General features: G+C 35.1%; 2 protein-coding genes across 4 annotated transcripts in view; one reads left to right on the top strand and one right to left on the bottom strand.

The window, feature by feature from the left end:
- Window positions 1-869: 869 nt before the first annotated feature.
- On the bottom strand, window positions 870-18,809 carry LOC127947429 (C-C motif chemokine 14-like). Of its 2 annotated transcripts, none has more exons than XR_008151291.1 (3): window positions 18,644-18,791; window positions 1,379-1,496; window positions 870-1,270 (listed from the first exon to the last, which is right to left on the bottom strand). XR_008151291.1 is itself a non-coding variant. In XM_052544543.1 (3 exons), the coding sequence occupies exons 1-3, from the start codon at window positions 18,792-18,794 to the stop codon at window positions 17,952-17,954; spliced, it is 360 nt and encodes a 119-aa protein (XP_052400503.1). In that variant the 5' UTR covers window positions 18,795-18,809; the 3' UTR covers window positions 17,664-17,951. The 2 variants fall into 2 exon arrangements, 1 of the variants encoding a protein (XP_052400503.1); XM_052544543.1 differs by lacking the exons at window positions 870-1,270; window positions 1,379-1,496 and adding exons at window positions 17,664-18,039; window positions 18,158-18,278 and having other exon boundaries at window positions 18,644-18,809.
- Window positions 5,777-22,981, top strand: part of LOC127947425 (SUMO-activating enzyme subunit 2) — a 65,277-nt gene continuing 48,072 nt past the window's right edge. The window contains exon 1 of one of the 2 annotated variants that reach the window (XM_052544534.1): window positions 5,777-5,927. In XM_052544534.1, coding sequence (XP_052400494.1) covers window positions 5,846-5,927 — 82 coding nt within the window. In that variant the 5' untranslated portion in view covers window positions 5,777-5,845. Of the gene's footprint in view, window positions 5,987-22,981 lie in introns of both variants that reach the window. The other variant, XM_052544536.1, reaches the window with a different exon arrangement.

Below are 22,981 nucleotides of genomic sequence, written 5' to 3'. Positions count from 1 at the left end.
CGTGCTTGCAATATTTTCCAGTGTGATGTAACAGAAACTCAGATCTGAGGTTTGATAAGCACTGAGATGTTTCCTGGACCTACAACCACACACTGATCTTCTAGTATGTTGTTTTAATAGGAAATAATATATATATATATATATATATATATATATATATATATATATAATATATATATATATATATAATCTTAGGAATAGAATGGCATCTTTGCAATGATTTTGTGTGTGTGTGGCAAGAATACCTATATGTCTTATGTAATCAGAACCTTTATCTTTTTCATGTTTGTATTTATTTTTATTTGTATGTGTATGTTTATTAATTTTTGATTGTTTTTTATGTTATCTTTGTCTTTTATTCTTTCTGCCGAACTGTACATTAAACATGAAATCCTGATGAGAGTTATACCATCTTTTCTACTATTTATGCTAATTTAATAGACCTACATGAATATGCACACAGTCAAATAAAGTGAAGTGACATTCAGCCAAGTATGGTGACGACCCATACTCAGAATTTGTGCTCTGCATTTAACCATCCAAAATGCACACACACAGAGCAGTGAACACACACACAGAGCAGTGAACACACACACACACACACACTGTGAGCACACACCCAGAGCAGTGGGCAGCCATTTATGCTGCGGCGCCCGGGGAGCAGTTGGGGGTTCGATGCCTTGCTCAAGGGCACCTAAGTCGTGGTATTGAAGGTGGAGAGAGAACTGTAGAGAGAGCTGTTCATGCACTACCCCCACCCACAATTCCGTCCGACCCGAGACTAGAACCCACAACCCTTCGATTGGGAGTCCAACCCTCTAACCATTAGGCCACGACTTCCCACGGCAAATGAGTCTGACACCAGGTAATCTCATTGCATTTTAATATTTATTTGCAAAGATTAAGTGCTAAATGAAAAGGTATCACTTTACAAAAAGGTTCCATAAATGTTGAAATTAACATTAATTTAAGACTAATAAATGCTGTAGAGGTATTGTTCATTCTTAGTTCATGTTAACTAAAGTAGTTAACTAATGTTAACTAATGAACTTTATTGTAAAGTGTTACCAATGAAAAGAGTTTAATTCAGTTTCAGGAAATCCAAAAATTCATTTCTTAAGAAAGGACAGTTGTTAAAAAAAGCAGTAACAGTATTATTTTGTGCATAATATAATGTGTTTTTATTTCTTAAGATGAATGCTTCTCCATATATTTTTTTATCCAAGCCTCGTCTGGTTTCACACAAAATGTGGTTCTAGGTGTCGTAACCCTGCGGGGTGGGGAGGGGGGGTTATCATCAGTTTTTATCATTTGTCTACAATTTAAAAGGAGCAATATATTAAATATAAAATAATATATTTTAGAGTTAAATACTTACACAATGCCAGGGACAGGGCAATGTGAATTTGTCTTCACAGCATTCACAATTTTTGTGATTGGAATTTGAAAGTCGATAAAATTGAAGCAGCAATTCTGAGGGACTGCAGGACCATAAGCTGTTGGAGAGATAAATATTGTCTAGTTTTTGGAGAGAATGATAAAATTTATCATATCCAACCATGTATAAAATATCTAAAATATAAATATTATTTTGATATTATCATCTTTCAAAATAAAGTTCCTTTCTAGAACTTTAGGTTCAGTGAAGGACCATATCTGGCTGGTTAATCAGCATCGGTTTGTTTCTGGGTTCTTTCAAGCTCTGTAAGTTTTTAGCTCACTGAAGAAAACAAAGTTCAGTGACGAACATACAAAGGTTCCACTATGGTACCTGGCTGTAAAATTATTTTATTTCTAATTTGATCCATTTTAATCACTTAAACTTTATGTACAACTTCATGTCTTATTTAAATAATAATTTAGTCAGAAGCAAAACTGTACTACAAGAGAACTTATGCTGAGCCTCAGAAGTCCAGGTCATCATCAGGACCAGCCCGAACAACAGACACAAAGAAGATGCCCTCATGGTTTCTGATGTGAAGCTGATCTTCAAGCTTTGATAACGAGCTTCTGCAGATGTCTGAGACAGTCCAAGTATGCACCACATCTTTAAAATGTTTTTTCGGACGTGGTGCTAAATAGAAACTCAGATCTGTGGTTTGATAAGGAAATATACTTCATCCCCCCTCCTCCTCTTCAAAGCCCACACAGAGAATCTCATTTGCTATACTGGGTTTGCATGCTTTTTGCAAGCAGAGATCGTGAGAAGATAAAATACAGGAGTCAGTTTAAAGCATCTTCAGAGAGAGCAGTTTTTGCTGATGCCCAACATAAGAAAGAAAGTAATTTGTCTTCAAAATTATTTTCAACTTGTGTAACATATTGTGTAAAATAATATCTGCATTGCATTCTTTGTGTCCGAAGCACAGAAGGACTGTAATTCATCAATTACATGAGTCAAATTCACAGTGACAAATTCATTTTTCACAGTCACACAAAAAAGTATCTGCACTGACATAGGTGTTCAAAATACAAATATTAAAGTAGAATGCAAACATGCTGTAGTACAAAATGGAAATAATTTTTGTGACAACTTCATGCAATTCACAAATGAATATGCATCATAATGACATTAAATCCTGATGCAAATATATTATGATATAAATATGATGTGAAAGTGACATGACATATAGCCAAACATGATGACCCATACTCAGAATTCAAGCTCTGCATTTAACCCATCCACAGTGCAAACACACCCGGAGCAGTGGGTAGTCATTTATGCTGCAGTGCCCAGGGAGCAGTTGGGAGTTTAGTGCCTTGCTCAAGGGTTCCTCAGTCGTGGTATTGGGAGCGCTGTACATTCACTCCCTCCATCTACAATTCCTGCCGGCCCGAGACTTGAACTTGCAACCTTTGGATTCCAAATCTCTAATCATTAGGCCACGACTTGAAATGTTTAATATGTATTATTCTACATTTCAAATGTAATTATTCAGTTAAAATGTAACTATTTACAATGTAAAATATTAAATTATTATAAGTATTAAATATTTAACATAATACTATGACTTTGATAATTAAAAACTATTAGTAATAATAATGTTTAGATAAATGAAATGTAGAAAATAACTATTTAAATAATTCTACTTTTTTCTATGGAGTATATGTATTTCACTTATTTAGATAAGTACTGTATTGCCTAAATATTAAATTACATTTTTATTATTATTTTTAATCAAGATCCCACACAAGTCTTTATATAGCGCTGTGTAAAAAAATAAAAAATTAAACAAAGAAACATCCTGCTCTCATTATCAAACAGCTTCTATTTTGGTCTGTCATTGATCTGGTGATATGGTGCATTTAATGTTTTCAGTGTTTAGCATTTCATGTGGTATACATATGATGTTTCAACTTTTTTTCTTAATCTGTTCATAATCGATGCATGAAATGCTTTTTACATATTACATAAAGGGTCGTTCTTCTCGAAACAATGGAAAACCAAGTGATGTAATACAAAGGTGATGCATCTTAGCAAAAATCTACTCAGCCTGATAATGATCAAGATCTTAGCGTTCAGCACATTTGGCCTGTGGTTTTTTGTATGATATGTACTCTCATTTTCATGTTCAGTAAATGGCACATATGCAAATACTCTACTAAAATGTGTAAATATGTGTATCAGTTATATAATCATCTTGCTCACAAACTGTGCATGTTTATTTGTTTTCAGCAATATTCATGATAAATTTGACAAATACACCAGTAACGATTTGATAATTTAACATATTATTACTAAAGTACAGTGAATGAACCATAAACCAGATTCAAAACCCCTGAGGAACCACCAGCAGTGTGTCATTTTTATTCCTTTAGTAATGACATGAAAAACGTTGACTCATTCTGTTATGACTCATTTTGATATGAGGTACTTAGTGTTACAGTATGTAGGATATGATCAAATTAGTCAAACTGGCTAATGTGAGATTTGCATCACTCTATTGGACTTTTTCAGGATTTAATTTAATTAAGTGATTTAAAAGTTTTCTCCATATAATTGCAGGACAAATTCATCCACTTAATCTACATTAAACTTGAATATTTTGTAAATTCCCTTTAAAGAATTAGTTTAAAATGTGTTCTTTCCAGAAGAGCAGAATGGGCCTTTCAGTTCACTGGAAAAGACACGTAGACCATCGTTATTCTGAGAAATACACCCTCCTGAAACTGACACCTACACTTCACAACTTCAGCGGTGGCTATTTAATGCACTGCAGTTTTAGTCTTAACCACGTCATTCATTATACAGAGGAGCAAAGCTGCATGAAAATGCAATTTTGGGTGTACATATAGGCCGGTTCATATGTTATACAAGTGTGTGTGTGTGTGTGTGTGTGTGTGTGTGTGTGTGTGGCATATAGGCATTTACATGTGTTATACAAATGTGTGTGTGTGTGTGAGCATATAGGCCTATACATATATTATAGTAGTGTGTGTGTGTGTATACACGTATGAATCATGTTGGGAAGTCATTGCCTAATGATTACAGATTTGGACTTGTAATCCAAAGGTTGCGCAGGAATTGTAGGTTGGGGGAGTGAATGTACAGCGCTCTCTCCATCTTCAATACCACGACTGAGGAGCCTTTGAGCAAGGCACTAAATCACCAACTGCTCCCCTGGCGCCGCAGCATAAATGGCTGCCCACTGCTCCGGGTGTGTGTTCACTGCTGTGTGCGTGCAGAGCATGAATTCCGAGTATGGTCAACATACTTAGCTGTATGTCATGTCTCTCTCTCTCACACACACATATACAAAGCAGAATCATTAGGCTAGGCTACTTTATTAGTTGTTCTATTTTCATTATTTAATGTCATTATATTTTCATATTTAAATAAATAGATTCAGTCATTAAAAATAATGCAACCTAAAAAATACAGGATGTGTTTTTTTTTTTTTTTTCAAAAGTATAACTTTAATTTTAAATACTTATATTTACATTTGTTTTTTTTATTACTTAATAATTGCTGTTGGAGGAAGGCAGACTCTCTGTGCTGGATGAATCAGGCCCCATTATCACCGACTTCAGTTATGAAAATGAGAGTCATGGGGTGTATATACATATTTGTATTAATCTTTTAATCTTTGCAAATTGCAAAATCAATGAATCCACATTTAATCATTATATTATTTGTTTATTGTTATTCTGTTTATGTCTATTGTTATTTAATGTACAGTATTTTCAACTATTTAAATAATAAATAAATAAATTCATCATCAGTCATCAAAAGTAATACAACATTAAAAATACACGTTTTAACACTTCATTTATTTATTTTTTCAAAAGTACTATTGAAAGTAACTAAAGATGGTAACACTTTACAAAAAGATTGTATTTGTTAAAATTAGTTGACTACACTTGTTTACACGTAGTAAATAAATACTAATACCAATAAATACTAGAGCATTTATTAATATCAGTCATTTCAACAGTTAGGCTACTAATACATTTTTTAAATCAAAATTGTTATATATGTCAACATTAATTTGTTATTTAATTTATTATGAACTAACACGAATGAATAAGGTCTATAGGCCAAATGCATTTACACATTTGAACAAATTGGACCATATTGCAAAGTGATAGTCTGATTTAATTATGTAAATATTTGCTGTCAGGAATTGTATTCGTTTTATTTCCGTTTTATGATCTAATAAATGTATTTTGTAGCTGAGCCGCACCAGCAGAAGCATAGACAGTAAAAGAAAGAGCAGAAGTCGCTAGTAAATCCAGCTCACTTTTGTGCTGCGCGCTCATCCTCTGCGCATGCGCACCTTCCGCGCGTCTCTTCCCTCCCTGCTGAATCAAACTGCTGCTTGTCCGCGCCGCTGAAACGCCGAGAATGGCAAAACTGGTGGGACATCTCCGCAAAGAGCTCGCCGACTCCCTCTACTCCTGCCGGGTGCTGGTGGTCGGGGCGGGAGGCATTGGCTTCGAGCTGCTGAAAAACCTGGTGCTCACCGGCTTTAAGAATATTGAAGTGGTAAGTTGGAGGAAGGCAATCATAATTAATGTCTTTAGTATTCTTAAAATGGTATCAATAAAAGATTATGTTTAGTTATAACAAGTATTATTGTTATATATTACTGTAATATTGTTACTGTGTCTATGGTAGTATTATAGTTTTAACTTCGTTATTGTTAGCTATGTACAGAGGATTTTGAAACTGTAAGCTGCTATTAGCAGGATAATTTAATGCGGGTTCTCTACAAATATGCATAATATATAACAGTTATGTAATATAATTTAATTAGTTGGTTACAGTTCAAAATTATTGTGAAAGGGTTGTGGTAAGATTGTAATCTGACAAATGTAACAAGCATTAAGTGATAGAAAGCACACACTTAACTGATATCGAAGAGAGGTTATGTTGATGAGGCTTTCAGTGTTTTTATTTGTGTGTTATTAAAACATAAAAACAGAATTTGTGAATGAGTAAAGTTGATTTCATAGGGCCCTAGTTTAGGAATATCATCAGTTTAGTCTCTGTGATGAGACTAGCGCTGCGAGGGTGACAGTTTTCTACCCCTGTGATGGTGAAGACTCAAGCACTGGTGGTTTTGATGTGTTTTTTGAGGGAAAGTCGTGTCAGTTTAATCACTGTTCTATACTACTGCGGTGCACTGAAGCAGATGAACATCAGAGACTGCACTGTGCATACACAGACATTCAGAAGCACACAAACTCAATATTTCATAAAGAAGCTTGGATAGCACATTAAAAGGCTACAACTTCACAATGCTTCTGAAGTAATTCAACTTGCAGCTTCACTATTATTATAGACACACTGTACAGACAGAGCTAATTCACACACACACACACACACACACACACACACACACACACACACACACACAACCAGTTTCTCTCTGTCATTAATTCACAGCTGTGGATTTTCCCTTTCATTCAGTATTGTTTGTTCAAAGTACATAAATTAAAAAAATACAACATCCTTGAACATGGAAAACAATATAAATTACACTGAAACTCTGAGGGAGTGTTGCGAATGGTGCAGCCTGGGAAGGTTTTCTGCGTGGGTTTAGGCTGACACTCATAGCACTCCGTTTGACCCTGCAGTTTGCAGATTTACAAAAGGTGAATGCCTAGAGAGTGACACTGAGATGAATACAGCAACATGTGCCACAAAAGTTGCTGATTTAATAGAAGAGCCTGCCTTCTTGATAACTGTGACTTGTCCCAGATATCCAGCCGTGCCGCTCTCGATAAGGGGAATGTCAGCAGCCAAACACATCCTGTTGACGTGATTCCTGGCCCCTGTGATTACAAAAGAAAAGACATTTTAGAAACGTAGAGTTCCTTAACTTTTACCAAAGGTGGCTAAATTATTCACACCTCTGTTGTCCAAAGCATTCATGACAAGCTGGAAATTTCAGAAGAATTTCATGTCATAATCTGGGCTGCAAGGTGCAAAGAAAAAAACATTGGACTTCAAAGTTTTGACCTTAGTATTAGTGCTTTTTATAGTATACACAGACAGATTAACTTTAGAAATGCAATCCTGCAGCAGGTCGACACCTATTTTTAGCTCAATGTGTTTCAGTTTTTGTCCTAAACATCCTTTGTTTGGATCAATTCTGTAAAGTTTGTCGATCCTTTCCTGTAGACTAACGGTTAAATTTTTTTTTTAATTCTACCCTTCAAGGTATAGTACACCCAAAAATAAAAATGGTGCTTTAAGTTTACTCACCCTCAGGCCATCCAGGATGTAGATGAGTTTACAAATGGATCTTCTGCAATGAATGTGTGCTGTCAGAAAAAGAGTTAATAAAAACATCACAATAATCCATAAGCATTGATCCACATCCATCTATTAACATGTGAATTAAAAAGCTCCATGTTTGTAAGAAACAAATCCATCAAGACAATTCAACAAAAATACGAGTCCTTTATCCATAATATTGCTTTACCTAATGTGGATTATTGTGATGTTATTATCAACTGTTTGGACTCTCATTCTGATGGCACCCATTCACTGTACAGGATTCATTGATGAGCAAGTGATGTATTACTAAATGTCTCCAAATCTGTTACAATTGTTGCAATGACTCTCTTGCAGGAGTCCCCTGGCCCAGATGGAGGAGGGAGCATGTGATGAAGATGAAGAATATGGAGACAGAGATGGAGCAGGTCTTTGAGATGAAGGTCAAAGAAAAGAAGCAAAAACTGAAGGACTCTGAGGCCGAGGTGTGTATGTTGGGACGCTTGTGTTTGGTTTCTAGGTCCAGATAAGGTTTTTTTTTAAGCATTTGTTCCCATTGCTCTCCATATTTGTCATGGCTAATATCACATACTTAACTAAAATTCCTTTGACATCTGTGATGCAGTTGGAGCGGCGTCAAGAACAGATGAAGAAGAATCTAGAAGCTCAGTATAAAGAGCTTGAGGAGAAGAGGCGCCAGTTTGAGGAGGAAAAGGCCAACTGGGAGTCCCAGCAACGCATCCTGGAGCAGCAGAAACTTGATTCATCAAAGTGAGACTCTGCTGTTCTTTCAGCTCATTTCTATAGTGTCTTTCTCTTAAAATAGCATTTCTGTAACTCGCTAGCAAAACAATATTTTAAATGAGGAACTGCACTCATGCATCTAAGTAGATTCAAGCAGACTGACCTTTTTTTTAGCCTGAAATAAAGTTTTATTATTTAGTAATAATTTAGTTATTTTAGTGTATTTGAAAACAAAATGTAAAAAAAGAAATACATTAAAGGGGTCATATGATGTGATTTTAAATTTTTACGTTTTCTTTGGAGTGTTACAAGCTCTTGGTACATAAATAAGATCTGTAAAGTTGCAACACTTAAAGGGGGGGTGAAATGCTCGTTTTCACTCAATATCCTGTTAATCTTGAGTACCTATAGAGTAGTACTGCATCCTTCATAACTCCAAAAAGTCTTTAGTTTTATTATATTCATAAGAGAAAGATAGTCTGTACCGATTTTTCCCGGAAAAACACGAGTGCCTAGAGGCGTGACGTGTGAGCGGAGCTAAAGAATCACGAGCGCCAGTAGGATTTTGTGTTGAGCGAGTCTGGAAGCTGTGACACAGATCCAGAGGCTGAAATTTAACAAGAGCAGCATCAGCAAAGGCTTCTCTATGTGGTATGTACTGAAACTGTATATATTTGCTTAGCGGTTTTGGAAAATGACTAAGTTCCACTTTGTCTTCTTTTTTTTTCTTTTTTTTAAGCTGTACATGTGGAAAGTGCAGTTTGATAACAACATCGCATGTTTTTTACTTGATGTGCTTACACGCTGATAGCTAAGTTAACAACACAGAGATATTTGAAGCAGTTTTACTCGTGCAGTTTGATGACAACATCGCATGTTGTTTACTTGATGTGCTTACGCGCCAATAGCTAAGTTAACAACACAGAGATATTTTAAGCAGTTTTACTCACCGCCTGGTTTCCAACACACGATCGTGACCCTTTTTCGTTGGGATTGCATTATCCTTAAGAAATAAACGATGTGCAAATCCAGCGTCAACCTGGGCCTTGTTTGTAAAACAAGCATCTTCGAAATGCAGGGGAACAAACACAAACACTTGCACAACTCCGTTGATGCTCTGTAAAAATAAACTCCATCCACTGGTCCCTTAATGCTTTTTTTTCTTTGGTAATCTGTGCAGGGTTGTCTTGCCCTGGCAACCAAAAACACACTCCTTTTGTGACATTTCGCGACGCTCTCGCTCTGATCAGTGATTGTCTGTGCACAGCCTCTCTCTGCTCTGCTATACGGGAGCGCGCGCTCTTCCGGCAGACGCGCCCTTAGCACCCATATAAGGAAATTCCGCTCCATCTAACGTCACACAGAGCCATACTCGAAAAAAACTTTCCGAAACTTGTGACAAACCGGAAGGAGTATTTTTGGAACAGAAATACTCCTTCAAACGTACAACTTAATTTTTGAAACTTTGTCCATGTTTAGCATGGCAATCCAACTCTTTAACAGTGTAAAAAACTCAGTATGCATGAAATAGCATTTCACCCCCCCTTTAAATCTCAAACCCAAAGAGATATTCTTTAAGAAAGTTAAGAGTCATCCACATTAGAGTCCTGAACGGGTTCTTTACCCGACGGGTGACCCGCAAATTTGGCTGAAACTGGTGAAAAATATCCAACTGTGTCGGATACGGGTCGGGTCGGGTCTGTATATATATATATATATATATATATATATATATATATATATATATATATATATATATATATATATATATATATATATATATATACAGGATCTGAATTAAAATGTGTTTGATTTAAGCCTATTTCAAAATTTGAATCTCAACTAACGCGATCGTTATAAAGGTGTTTAAACAACAATACACTTCCACTTGCATGTATTTAACAATCGGAATATCAGATATTTCATTCCATAGCTAACACATTTGTGAATATGGGCCTAATCTAGGCTATCCAGGGTTGTTTTTTTTTTTTTTTTAATTGCATCTGAAAATGACTTTGTGCAGCTCGTTCACATGTGTGCTCTGGTGCAGATCCGCCTCTCGTGATGCTCAGCTGCGAACGATTTAATAATGGGTGCGTTCGACTTGAAGCACAACCTCAGACGGTGGTATGATTTGCTCTTTTGTTGTTCTGTTTTCTTTCAGGATCAAAAATACAACAAATGAAAGCGTTTATCTGTATTTCCGACTGATGAGAACTATGCATAAACTGTACATTCATAAATCAGTCAATTTTGTATTTTATTCTAAGATATTTTATTCTAATGTGATCAGTGATTCAAGCACTGATGGACCAATGAGCACATATTTCGACATTTGCAGTAAAAACGTGAAATATAAATTATCAGAAAATGCATTTAATACCAATATATTGAAACGTCTGTTATATACTTCATTAATAAAGGAGTCCAGACTAGTGTTGCACGGTGCACCGATACTTCAAAAGTATCGCGATTCTCGGAAATTAAAAACGTCACGATTCCGAAATTTAATAGTATCGATACATCGATATATATATATATATATATATATATATATATATATATATATATATAATATTCACATTAATCGGGGATTAAACATGGAGTTATGTCCTGTATGCTAAATATCTCTCGATCTCGTTCAGTGAAGGGCGGATTCGTTCACTACATTTAACAAATAACATGCTCCGTCACACAAGCTGTTCATGAGCTGTGCACGCGCTGCTGTGGAGGGAGGTACTTCAGTGAACGAGAAATATAAGTCAGTGGGTTACCTGAACGAGAACGGTCCATTCACCTAAAGATTTGTTCACGGACGAGCGATCACTAGTGCAATTTCATATAGCCTATAGGCTATTAAATATTTGGAATATATATTTTCATATTTTATTAGGTTCTTTGATAAGTTTACGATCCGTGATGTCCCCGATGCGCGGGTCGCGGTGGGTAAAGACATTTTACTGTGTTTGCGGGCTGGGGCGGGACAAATAATTTCATAAAAGCGGGACCCGCTGGTTTAAACCACTTTGGTTTTAAAGTGTTGGGCCCAATGATTTCCACGATGCAGAAAACGTGGATGGAATCGCGGAATCCAGTCATAAAAACGGAATTTACAGTTTAACGCAGAATGTCACGGAATTTGTCAAATTTTGAATTAATTAATCAAAAGTAGGTCATGCACTTACATAAAATCATGATATGGACTAATATCTGCAAATATTAACCCGGAAAAGTATATTTAAATATGAATCCTGCATGTTCTGCGTGTCTGTGTTAATGAATGGCGCAGAAGCGCGTCTTCATTCATTAAACACACGGAAGCGCTGATTTCAGCCTCTTTCCTCTCACTAATAAAGACGTGAACACATAAGGAACATCTCCAGAACTGCACTGAGAGCCACTTCTTGAGCATCTGACCGTTTGATTTGAGTAAAACTAGCGTCATATCACATCCTAGACTGTAGTTTCACATACACAGAACTGTAACGGTAAACCCGTCAAAATAAAAGTATTGGCCAGAAATCTATTAGCCTACTATTGTTCTGCCGAATGTACATAAACCACTACTACTACTATTAAAATGAAAAGAACATAATTTTTTAAGGAATAATCACACAACATTTATTCCATGTTTTATTTGTAATAGTCCCCTTTGTTTACCAAAAAATAAAGTTTGCTTAATTTTAAATAATTAAAAGATAAATTAAACGAATGTTTTATGCCTTCATTTGATAACCAGAAAAATTTAAATACACAGAATTTCTGAAGGGAAAAAACATTTCACATAAGGCCATTTTAAGAATTTTTTTTTACTAATTAAGTAGTTTTTATGCATTTAAATAATTACACGTTAAAACACAGAATTAGGTAACAATAAAATATATGGTGAAGAAAAAAATAAAACATTTCATAGGGCCCTAAACATCTAATATTTGGCATATTTGTTTTTGCAGTAGTTTTTTGGGGATTATTTTTCCTTTAAAGATATCAAGATATATATCGTATATCGAGATATATTTTTTGCTCCATATCGCCCAGCCCTAAGTCCAACCCAAACATTCAGATGTGTGCAGCGCATTTTACGGTGGACACTTCTGACTCACAGGCTGTAAGTACGTTTTCATATTAAAAGAATTTGCCACTGGTGATTCAAACACAAGTTTTGAGCAGTGTAGAGTAGCTTGTTGGTTGTCCTTTCTCCGATCACAAATGCAGACATGGTTCTATGTTTATATAGCACGATACGCAATGCGTAAAAAGCCCCTTATAATAATCGGAAATTATGTTCTCACTGGATGCAACAAATGTCTAGTTTATAACGGGTTTTATTGTATGGCCCTATGATATCCACGATGCGGAAAACGTGGACAGAATCTCAGAATCCTGCCATAAAAATGGAAGTCACAGTTTAACACGGAATGTTACCTTATTTGTTAAATTTTTAATGAATTTTTAATGAATCAAAAGTATGTCATTACACTTTAATCTAATCACAACATGGACTAGTATCTGTAAATCTTAAGCAACAAAAGTCTATTTAAATGTGAATTTTGCATGTTCGGTGTCTCTGTTAATAAATGGCGTAGATGGACGGTTTTGTTTACTACACGCATAATGTACTGATACTGAAGTGCATGTGACACTTGTGGTGATTTCAGCATATTATTTTTTTGGGAATAATCACACAACTATAATTTTTATAGTAAATCCCCTTTGTTTGCCCAAAAATAAATTTTGCTTAATTTTCAATAATTAAAAGCTCAATGAAATTGATGTTTCATCCCTTTACCGTATTTTCTGGACTATAAGTCACGCTTTTTTTCATAGTTTGGCTGGTCCTGCGACTTATAGTCAGGTGCGACTTATTTATCAAACTTAATTTGACATGAACAGAGAGAAATGAACCAAGAGAAAACATTACCATCTACAGCCAGGAGAGGGCGCTGTATGCTGCTCAGTGCTCCTGTAGTCTACACTGAAAACATAGAGCGCCCTCTCGCTACTGTAGACGGTAATGTTTTCTCTTGGTTCTAAATGAATGCAACTTATAGTCCTGTGCGACTTATATATGTTTTTTTTCCTCGTCATGACATAGTTTTGGACTGATGCGACTTATACTTAGGTGCGACTTATAGTCCAAAAAATACGGTATTTGATAACCAGAAAATTTTCTGAGGGGAAGAAAAAAATCATATAGCTACTTTAAGAAAAAAAAAGAACAAATTAAGTTTTTTTTTTATGCATTCAAATAATTAGACATGCTAAAACACAGACTTTGGTAACAATAAAAAAATATGGTGAGAAATAAAACATTTCCTAGGACTCTAAATGTTTTAATAAATTTGTGAAAATGTATAAGTTTCATGATTTTAATTAATTAGACATGCTTTTTGATAATCAAAAAAGGAGTCAAGAAAAATTTAAACAGAAAAAAAATTAATCCTGAAATTAAAACTGAAAAAAATAAAACTGTATTTCAGATGGATAAGCTTTATAAAAGATTCGTTTCTGAAAGGCGGGGCATAGAGTTTTTTATATTTTATATTTTATTTAAATTTGATCAAATGTATGATTTAATAAATTATATAAAGGATATTGTAGAGAATTCTGCGTATTGTGGTTTGTTTTTAACTTGGCTTTAGTTATCATTTTTTAATTAGTATGTTTTTGTAATGATTGCACTGATGGCTAGCGTAGTAAGAACCCATGTGCAGTTTTATTTACAGAAGTGAAATCCAAAATCCAAACAAGATACAAATACGTGACTAGGCACAAATAGACTTGATTGGGAATGAACAGACTTGACTTGACGAAGCATGAAACAGATTCACTAACAGCAGGATACAACATTAATACACAACAAGGTGACTCAAGGTGACACAAAAACATGACTAATTGTAACAGACAATGAGGGTCACATGACATGAACAAACCAATGAGCAAACAGACACATGACTAAGACAACCAATGAGAACGTGACACACTGAACAAGAGCAACCAATAGCATGAAGACAAGAGAGCAAGGGAAGCATGACATAAACAGCATAAGTCAAACTACAAAATAAAAGACATGAAAACAAGAACATGAAACGAAACCCCAAAACATACATTAGTTATACATTAACTACCGTTCAAAAGTTTGTAGTCTGTAGATTTTTTCACCCTCCAGGGTTTTTTATAGAAATTTCAAAAGAACAGCAATTATTTAAAATAATTTGTGACATTTATAGAAGTCATTACAGTCACTCTTGATCAAATTTAAGTGTCCTTGCTGAGTTATTTTCTTTTCAACAACAAAAAAATACTTTAAACTTATGAATAGTAGTGATATAATATTATAAAATTAAATATTTAAAAAATTTTATTAAATAAAAAAATTACAAGTCCATCTCAATAAATTAGAATGTCATGGAAAAGTTTATTTCAGTAATTCAACTCAAATTTTGAAACTTGTGTATTAAATTCAGTGCACACAGACTGAGTCTTTGGTTCTTTTGATTTTGGCTCATATTTAACAAAAACCCACCAATTCACTATCTCAACAAATTGACAAAGTGAATTTTTGGCCTTCTGGAAAGTATGTTAATTTACTGTACATGTACTCAATACTTGGTAGGGGCTCCATTTGCATTAATTCTTAAATCTTCCTCTTGACAATACCCTGTAGATTCTCTCTGGGGTTCAGGTCAAGTCCAGAACCATGGTCATTTAACCAACTTTTGGTGCTTTTGGCAGTGTGTTCAGGTGCCAAATCCTGCAGGAAAAAGAAATCAGTATCTTCAAAAGCTGGTCAGCAAAAAGGAAGCATGAAGTGCTCCAAAAGTTCTTGGTATACGGGTGCAGTGACTTTGGTTTTCAGAAAACACAATGGACCAACACTAGCAGATGACATTGCACCCCAAATCATCACAGACTGTGGAAACTTAACACTTGACTTCAAGCAACTTGGGCTATGAGCTTCTCCACCCTTCCTCCAGACTCTAGGACCTTGGATTCCAAATGAAATACAAAGCTTGCGCTCATCTGAAAAGAGGACTTTGGACCACTGATCAACAGTCCAGTTCTTCTTCTCCTTAGCCCAGGCAAGACGCCTCTTATGTTGTCTGTGGTTCAGCAAATTCCTTGACACGTCTGTTTGTGGTGGCTCTTAATGCCTTGACCCCATCCTCAGTCCATTCCTTGTGAAGTTCACTCAAAATTCTTATATCAATTTCACTTGACAATCCTCATAATGCTGCGGTTCTTTCGGTTGGTTGTGCATCTTTTTTCTTCCACTCAACTTTCTGTTAAAATGCTTGGATACAGCACTCTGTAAACAGCCAGCTTTTTTGGCAATGAATGTTTGTGGCTTGCCCTCCTTGTGAAGGGTGTCAATGATTGTCTTCTGGACAAGTGTCAGATCAGCAGTCTTCCCCATGATTGTGTATCATTGAGAACCAAACTGAGAGACCATTTTAAAGGCTCAGGAAACCTTTGCAGGGGTTTTGAGTTGATTAGCTGATTGGCATGTCACCATATGCAAATTTGTTGAGATTAGTTGTGAATTGGCAGGTTTTTGTTAAATGTGAGCCAAAATCATTACAATTAAGGAACCAAAGACTTAAACTACTTTAGCCTGTGTGCATTGATTTTAATACACAAGTTTCACAATTTGAATTTAATTACTGAAATAAATTAACTTTTCCATGACATTCTAATCTATTGAGATGCACCTGTAAATCGAGGACATGGAAAAATATTGATATTTACGGTAACCATAATTAATAATTATTTTAATAAATTTAATCACTAATGTTTCTGTCTTTTTTATTCTCAGGACAATGGAAAAGAACAAGAAAAAAGGAAAAATCTTTTAAAGACATCATGAAGCTCCATTTCTTACAAAACCAGACACTCCTTGCATCTCTTTTGATGCTCTGATGTTTTATGACCCCATAAGAAACGCATGCTGGAGTGCTACAATACAGTTTACTGCACTTTCCATTGCAACATGAATGAAAGGAATGATACATCCACGCACGACTTTATCGCCCTCTTCTGGTTGACTGTTGTATTGCACAACATGCCCAGTATGTCAAGTATGTTCTCGACCTTTCGATTAGAGTGAGAATATTGACCAACATTCCTTTAATTAATTAATTAATGTTTTTAATAATTTCTGACGGTACAGACAGACATTTTCAGCTCTTCAGTCCACATTCACACATCCACACATACTTGTATAAAAACGTATATGTGCTGTAAGTCACTTTGGGTAAAAGTGTCTGCTAAATGAATAAATGTGTTAGTGTTAGATGGTCTGGTGGTAGGTTTGTATGGGTGTGATGGAGAATCAGACAGAAGCAAGTGCAACGAGTTCATACAAAGCTAAGCTTGTGTATGTTGAAAACAAAGCTATGGATAAATGGTTTTTGGCTTCTGCTGGTGTGTGAGACATGATGTTGTGTCTTTTTTTGGGGTCATAAACATTTGAAAACCTGTTTTGACGTTATTGCGCAGCTAAATTATGACAATAACAATTTTCTGTGTTTAAACCCGTTTGCTGGCTGTGTACGTATAAAATTGTGTCCCTACCATAGATGGTGTTATATAAAATGATCATCGATATTAATGACAATTGTCATTTCTTTATATGGATGGATATAAAATAATTACAATAATATTATAGGATATTGCTTGAACATTCTGCCTTAAAATTGCAGACTTTAACAGCATTTGTCTGCTCATGTTTTATTCTCTCTTTTTTTTATTTTATTGTGATCCGATTATGTTAGATGTCCCTTAATCTATTCCTAAACTGATCTTGGATTTTTAGTTATGGCTGGTCCTAGATCAGTTTATCTAAACAGATGTTATTTTAGCCATTCTCACCCAGATTGCCCTTTATAATAAACTCACTTCACATTCTAAATGTCAATGAGAGTTTTCAAAATATTAAAACTCCTCACATTTTACAGAAATATAATAAAATAAAACAATCTAACCCAACACTATTGTTGTGTAATTTACTTTATTTGTATGTGTATATGCAAATTTCGGATTGTTTTTATCTTCATCTTTTATTCTTTCTGCCTAACTACATTATTAAACATGAGATGTTACCTGATGAGAGTTATACCATATTTTCTATTATTTATGCTAATTGAATAGGTCTACATGAATATGCACACATTCAAATAAGTTTGACACCAGGTAATCTCATTGCATTTTAATATTTATTTGCAAAGATTAAGTGCTAAATGAAAAGGTAATTCTTTACAAAAAGGTTCCATAAATGCTGAAATTAACATTAATTAAGATTAATAAATGATGTAGAGGTATTGTTCATTCTTAGTTCATGTTAACTAAAGTAGTTAACTAATGTTGACTAATGAACTTTTTTGTAAAGTGTTACCAATGAAAAGAGTTTAACATTCAGTTTCAGGAAATGCAAAAATTCATTTCTTAAGAAAGGACAGTTGTATTAAGCAGTAACAGTATTATTTTATGTTTTCTTGAGCTGCTCCTTAATATAACTCTTTATCCAAGCCTCTTCTGGTTTCACACAAAATCTGGTTCTAGGTGTCGTAACCCTGCAGGGAAAGTTCACATTTTCATACATACACAAAATCAGTTTAATCATTTGTCTACAAATTAAAAGGAGCGTTTACTAGTTTTTCTTAATAATATATTTTAGAGTTAAATACTTACACAATGCCAGGAACAGGGCAATGTGAATCTGTCTTCTCAGCACTCACAATTTTTTTGATTGGAATTTGAAAGTCGATAAAATTGAAGCAACACTCCTCAGGAATTGGAGCAGCAGCCTGAGCTGTTGGTGAGATAAAATATATCGTCTAGTTTTAGGAAAGAACCATAAAATTGATTGAATATCCAACCAAATATTATTTTGATATTATTCATCTTTCAAAATAAAGGTCCTTTCTAGGTTCTGTGAAGGACCATATCTGGCTGGTTAATCAGCATCGGTTTGTTTCTGGGTTCTTTCAAGCTCTGTAAGTTTTTAGCTCACTGGAGAAATCAAAGTTCAGTGACGAACATACAAAGGTTCCACTATGGTCCCTGGCTGTAAAATTATTTTATTTCTAATTTGATCCATTTGAATCCCTTTAAACTTTATGTACAACTTCATGTCTTAATAATTTAGTCACAAAACTGTATTTCAAGAGAACTTACGCTGAGCCTCAGAAGTCCAGGTCATCATCAGGACCAGCCCGAACAACAGACACAAAGAAGATGCCCTCATGGTTTCTGATCTGAAGCTGATCTTCAAGCTTTGATAACGAGCTGTTGCAGATGTCTGAGACAGTCCAAGTCTGCACCACATCTTTAAATGTTTTTTTGTTTTTGTTTTTTTCGGACGTGATGCTAAATAGAAACCCAGATCTGTGGTTTGATAAGGAAATATACTTCATCCCCCCTCCTCCTCTTCAAAGTTCACACAGACAATCACATTTGCTATACTGAGTTTGCATGCTTTTTGCAAGCAGAGATTGTGAAAAGATACAATACTAAAAAACTGCACTTTCTGAGGATGTGCTGTAAATTTATGACTCATAAGTTTACAGCACATCTTTAGAAAGTGCTTTTTTTTTGCTGATGCCCAACACAAGAAAAGAAAGTCCTATGTCTTTTAATTAATTTTCAACTTGTGTAAAATATTATCTGCATTGCATTCGTTGTGTCCAAAGCACAGAAGGACTGTAATTCATCAATTACATGAGTCAAATTCACAGTGACAAATTCATTTTTCACAGTCACTCAAAAAAGTACATGCACTGACATGGTGTTCAAAATACAAATATTAAACTAAAAGGGAAACGTATTGTAGTACATAATTGGAAATAATTTGTGTGATAACTTCATGCATCATTCATTAAAAAAAGAACACTTAACAGATCAATATTTAATTCAAATATGAATATGCATCATATTTCATATCCCCATTAAATCCTAATGCAAATATAATTATTATATAATGATTACATTTATTTTTTCATATGTATTATTCTTTATTTAAAATGTGTATTAAATATTTAAACTTAAAATGTCACAACTTTATTTAGATAAATAAAATGTAGAAAATAACAATTTAAATACAAACCCGATTCCAAAAAAGTTGGGACACTGTCCAAATTGTGAGTAAAAAAGGAATGGAATAATTTACCAATCTCATAAACTTATATTTTATTCATAATAGATTTAGATAACAAATCAAATGTTCAAGGTGAGACATTTTGAAATGTCATGCTCATTTTGGATTTCATGAGAGCTACACATTCCGAAAAAGAAGGGACAGGAAGCAATAACAGGCCGGAAAAGTTAAATGTACATATAAGGAACAGCTGGAGGACCAATTTGCAACTTATTAGGTCAATTGGTAACATGACTGGGTATAAAAAGAGCCTCTCAGAGTGACAGTGTCTCTGTCAAAAAAAAAAAAAAAATAGTGGTACAATATAGTGGTAGTTTCTCAGAGAAAAATTGAAAAGAGTTTGAAGTTATCATCATCTACAGTGCATAATTTCATTCAGAGATTCTGGAAAAATCTCTGTGCGTAAGGGTCAAGGCCAGAAAACTACTGGATTTTTATCTGGCCCTCAAACAGCTTACTTATTTTATGTATTAGAGAAATCTATCACATTGGCAAGCCACCCAAACTACTGCTCAGCCAAATAAAGCAAAATCTAACAGCACCATCAATCTTGAAAGGTATATCCAAGTTCTAGAACAACATATGCTTCCATCCAGGAGTGCAAAATTCTCGAAAAAATATGTTAGCAGAGGGGACGGCTGCCATAACAAAAGAAAAACATCACTGCAGGCTTCAACCCGGCTGCATTTATGATTTAGGCAAAATCTCCAAGATTATTTAATGATTCAATCCATTTCAAACAACTGTTCAAAACATGAAACTTTTAACGGACTTTAGAACAGGCCATGTGTTTGTTTTTTTTTTTTTAACATAACCGACACTTAGGCTAGGCAGTCATGAAACGCTCAAAAGGCTAGGGCCATTACAAATTTATTGGACAGGAAAACAAGTCGATCAACATTTTCGGGGTCAAGAGCAGAGCGTTTTTTATTCACTACATGTCAAGCTGTTGAGAAGACGCGCTCCGACCGCACTGATGTTCCAGGGACACTCAGGTACAGCTGTTCAAGGTGGGGGTATTACTGTCAATTTTCCACTACAAAAGCCGGTCGCTCTCAGCTTGCAATGGTCCTTTTCATAACTCAGAATCTCCTGTAACTTGATGCGCGAATGAGGCGAATTCACGTCTACCGCGCCGCGAGACGTCCAGACACGCATAAATCCGTCATTGACTTATCACTGAAATTATTCGCGCCAGACACTCTATTTGGGTTTGGTGTGAACGCAGCATAAGAGGTCGCTTTCGACATCACTGGGTCTTATAGGCGCGTAAAATTGCTGGTATTTTCTGTCTAGCTTTCGCAACGCATAATAATCTAAGCTAAACCTGTATTAGACAAGAATGGAACAACATTCCTATTCCTAAACTTGAACAATTTGTCTCCTCAGTCCCCAGATGTTTGCAGACTGTTATAAAAAGAAGAGGGGATGCCACACAGTGGTAAACATGGCCTTGTCCCAACTTTTTTGAGATGTGTTAGGCTATGTTCACACTGCAGGCTGAAACGACCCAATTCCGATTTTTTTGCACCTATGCGACCTGTATCTGATCTTTTCATGACAGTCTGAACGACACAGATCCGATCTTTTCAAATGTGACCCAGGCCACTTGGGAATGTGGTCCTGAATCCGATACGTATCCGATCTTTTGAAATGCGACCTCCGTCTGAACAGCCAGGCCACATGTATCCGACCCGTACGTCATTTATACGGTACAAACATCATAATTCTGCGTTGAAGTAGGCGGGAACGAGAAGAGCCACTCACATCAGTATCCCACCACTCCTGGCTGTGACTCTGCACCCACACGTTCCTCTGTACCGACGTTGCTAACACTGCTCCACAAAACCCCATGGCCAAAAACCTTGCTCTCCTCCTCCTTTTTAATTTTCTTCTTAAAACAAAAAGATTGTAATTGTGCTGGCTCTGTTGGGAAAATAACTTTAATATTACAAAAAGAGCTCCGCTGTTGACTACACTGTTGTTGACATCCATGTTTAATGTTAGCTACTTCGGAAAACAACGAGTGACGTCATTTACCGTTGAGTACTCTTCTGCGCATGCGGGTCACTTCTGGGTCATTTCACGTTCACACAGGAGATCACAAAAGGTCACATTTAATTGGAAATGTGAACGGCCTTGCAAAAAAAAAAAAAAAAAAAAAAAATCGCATTAAGCCATGCAGTGTGAACGTAACCTTAATGGCATGAAATTTTAAATCAACTTATTTTTCCCTTAAAATTATACATTTTCTCAGTTTAAACCTTTGATATATCATATATGTTGTATTCTGAATAAAATTGACATTTGACATCATTGCATTTTTTTCTTCTTCACAATTTGTACAGTGTCCCAACTTTTTTGGAACTGGGGTTGCAATTCTACTCATTATTATTTTCTATAGATTATTAATGTGTATTTCACTTATTTAGATGTAAGTACTGTTTTGCCTAAATATTCAATTAAATTATTATTATTTTTTTTATCAAGATCCCACACAAGTCATATGTTTTTTTATAGTGGTTTAGATGGCACTGTGTGAAAAGAAACTTCCTGTTTTCATTATAAACCAACTATTTCCATCTGTCATTGATCTGGTGATATGGTGCACTTAATGTTTACAGTGTTTAGCATTTCATGTGGTATCCATGTGATGTTCCAACTTTTTTTCTTAATCTGTTTATAATCGATGCATGAAATGCTTTTTACATATTACATAAAGGGTCGTTCATCTCAAAACAATGGAAAGCCAATATGAAGATGTAATATAAAGGTGATGCATCTTAGCAAAAATCTACTCAACCTGATAATGATCTTAGCGTTCTGCACATTTGGCCTGTGGTTTTTTGTATGATATGTACTATCATTTTCATGTTCAGTAAATGGCACATATGCAAATACTCTACTAGAATGTGTAAATATATGTATGTATCAGTTATATAATCATCTTGCTCAGAAACTGTGTGTGTCATTTTTATTGCTTTAATAAGTGACCTGAGAAACCTTGACTCATTTTGATATGAGGTACTTAGTGTTATGTAAAATATGATCAAATTAGTCAAACTGGGTGACTAATCTCAAATGTGAGATTTGAATCACTCTTTTGGCCTTTTTTTTTTTGGATTTAACTGAATGAAGTGATTTAAAAGTTTCTCCATATAATTGCAGGACAAAGTCATCCACTTAATCTACATTAAACTTGACTATTTTGTAAATTCCCTTTAAAGAATTAGTTTTAAATATGTTCTTGTCAGAAGAGCAGAACAGGCCTTTCAGTTCACTGGAAAAGACACGTAGATCAGACCATCATTATTCTGAGAAAAACACCCTTCTGAAACTGACGCCTACACTTCACAACT

The sequence above is a fragment of the Carassius gibelio genome, chromosome A25 (genome assembly GCF_023724105.1).
Source record: "Carassius gibelio isolate Cgi1373 ecotype wild population from Czech Republic chromosome A25, carGib1.2-hapl.c, whole genome shotgun sequence".
In the NCBI taxonomy this organism is placed as follows: domain Eukaryota; kingdom Metazoa; phylum Chordata; class Actinopteri; order Cypriniformes; family Cyprinidae; genus Carassius; species Carassius gibelio.
The sequence above is the reverse complement of the archived record's forward strand: the minus strand, read 5'-3'. Positions and strand labels throughout refer to the sequence as shown.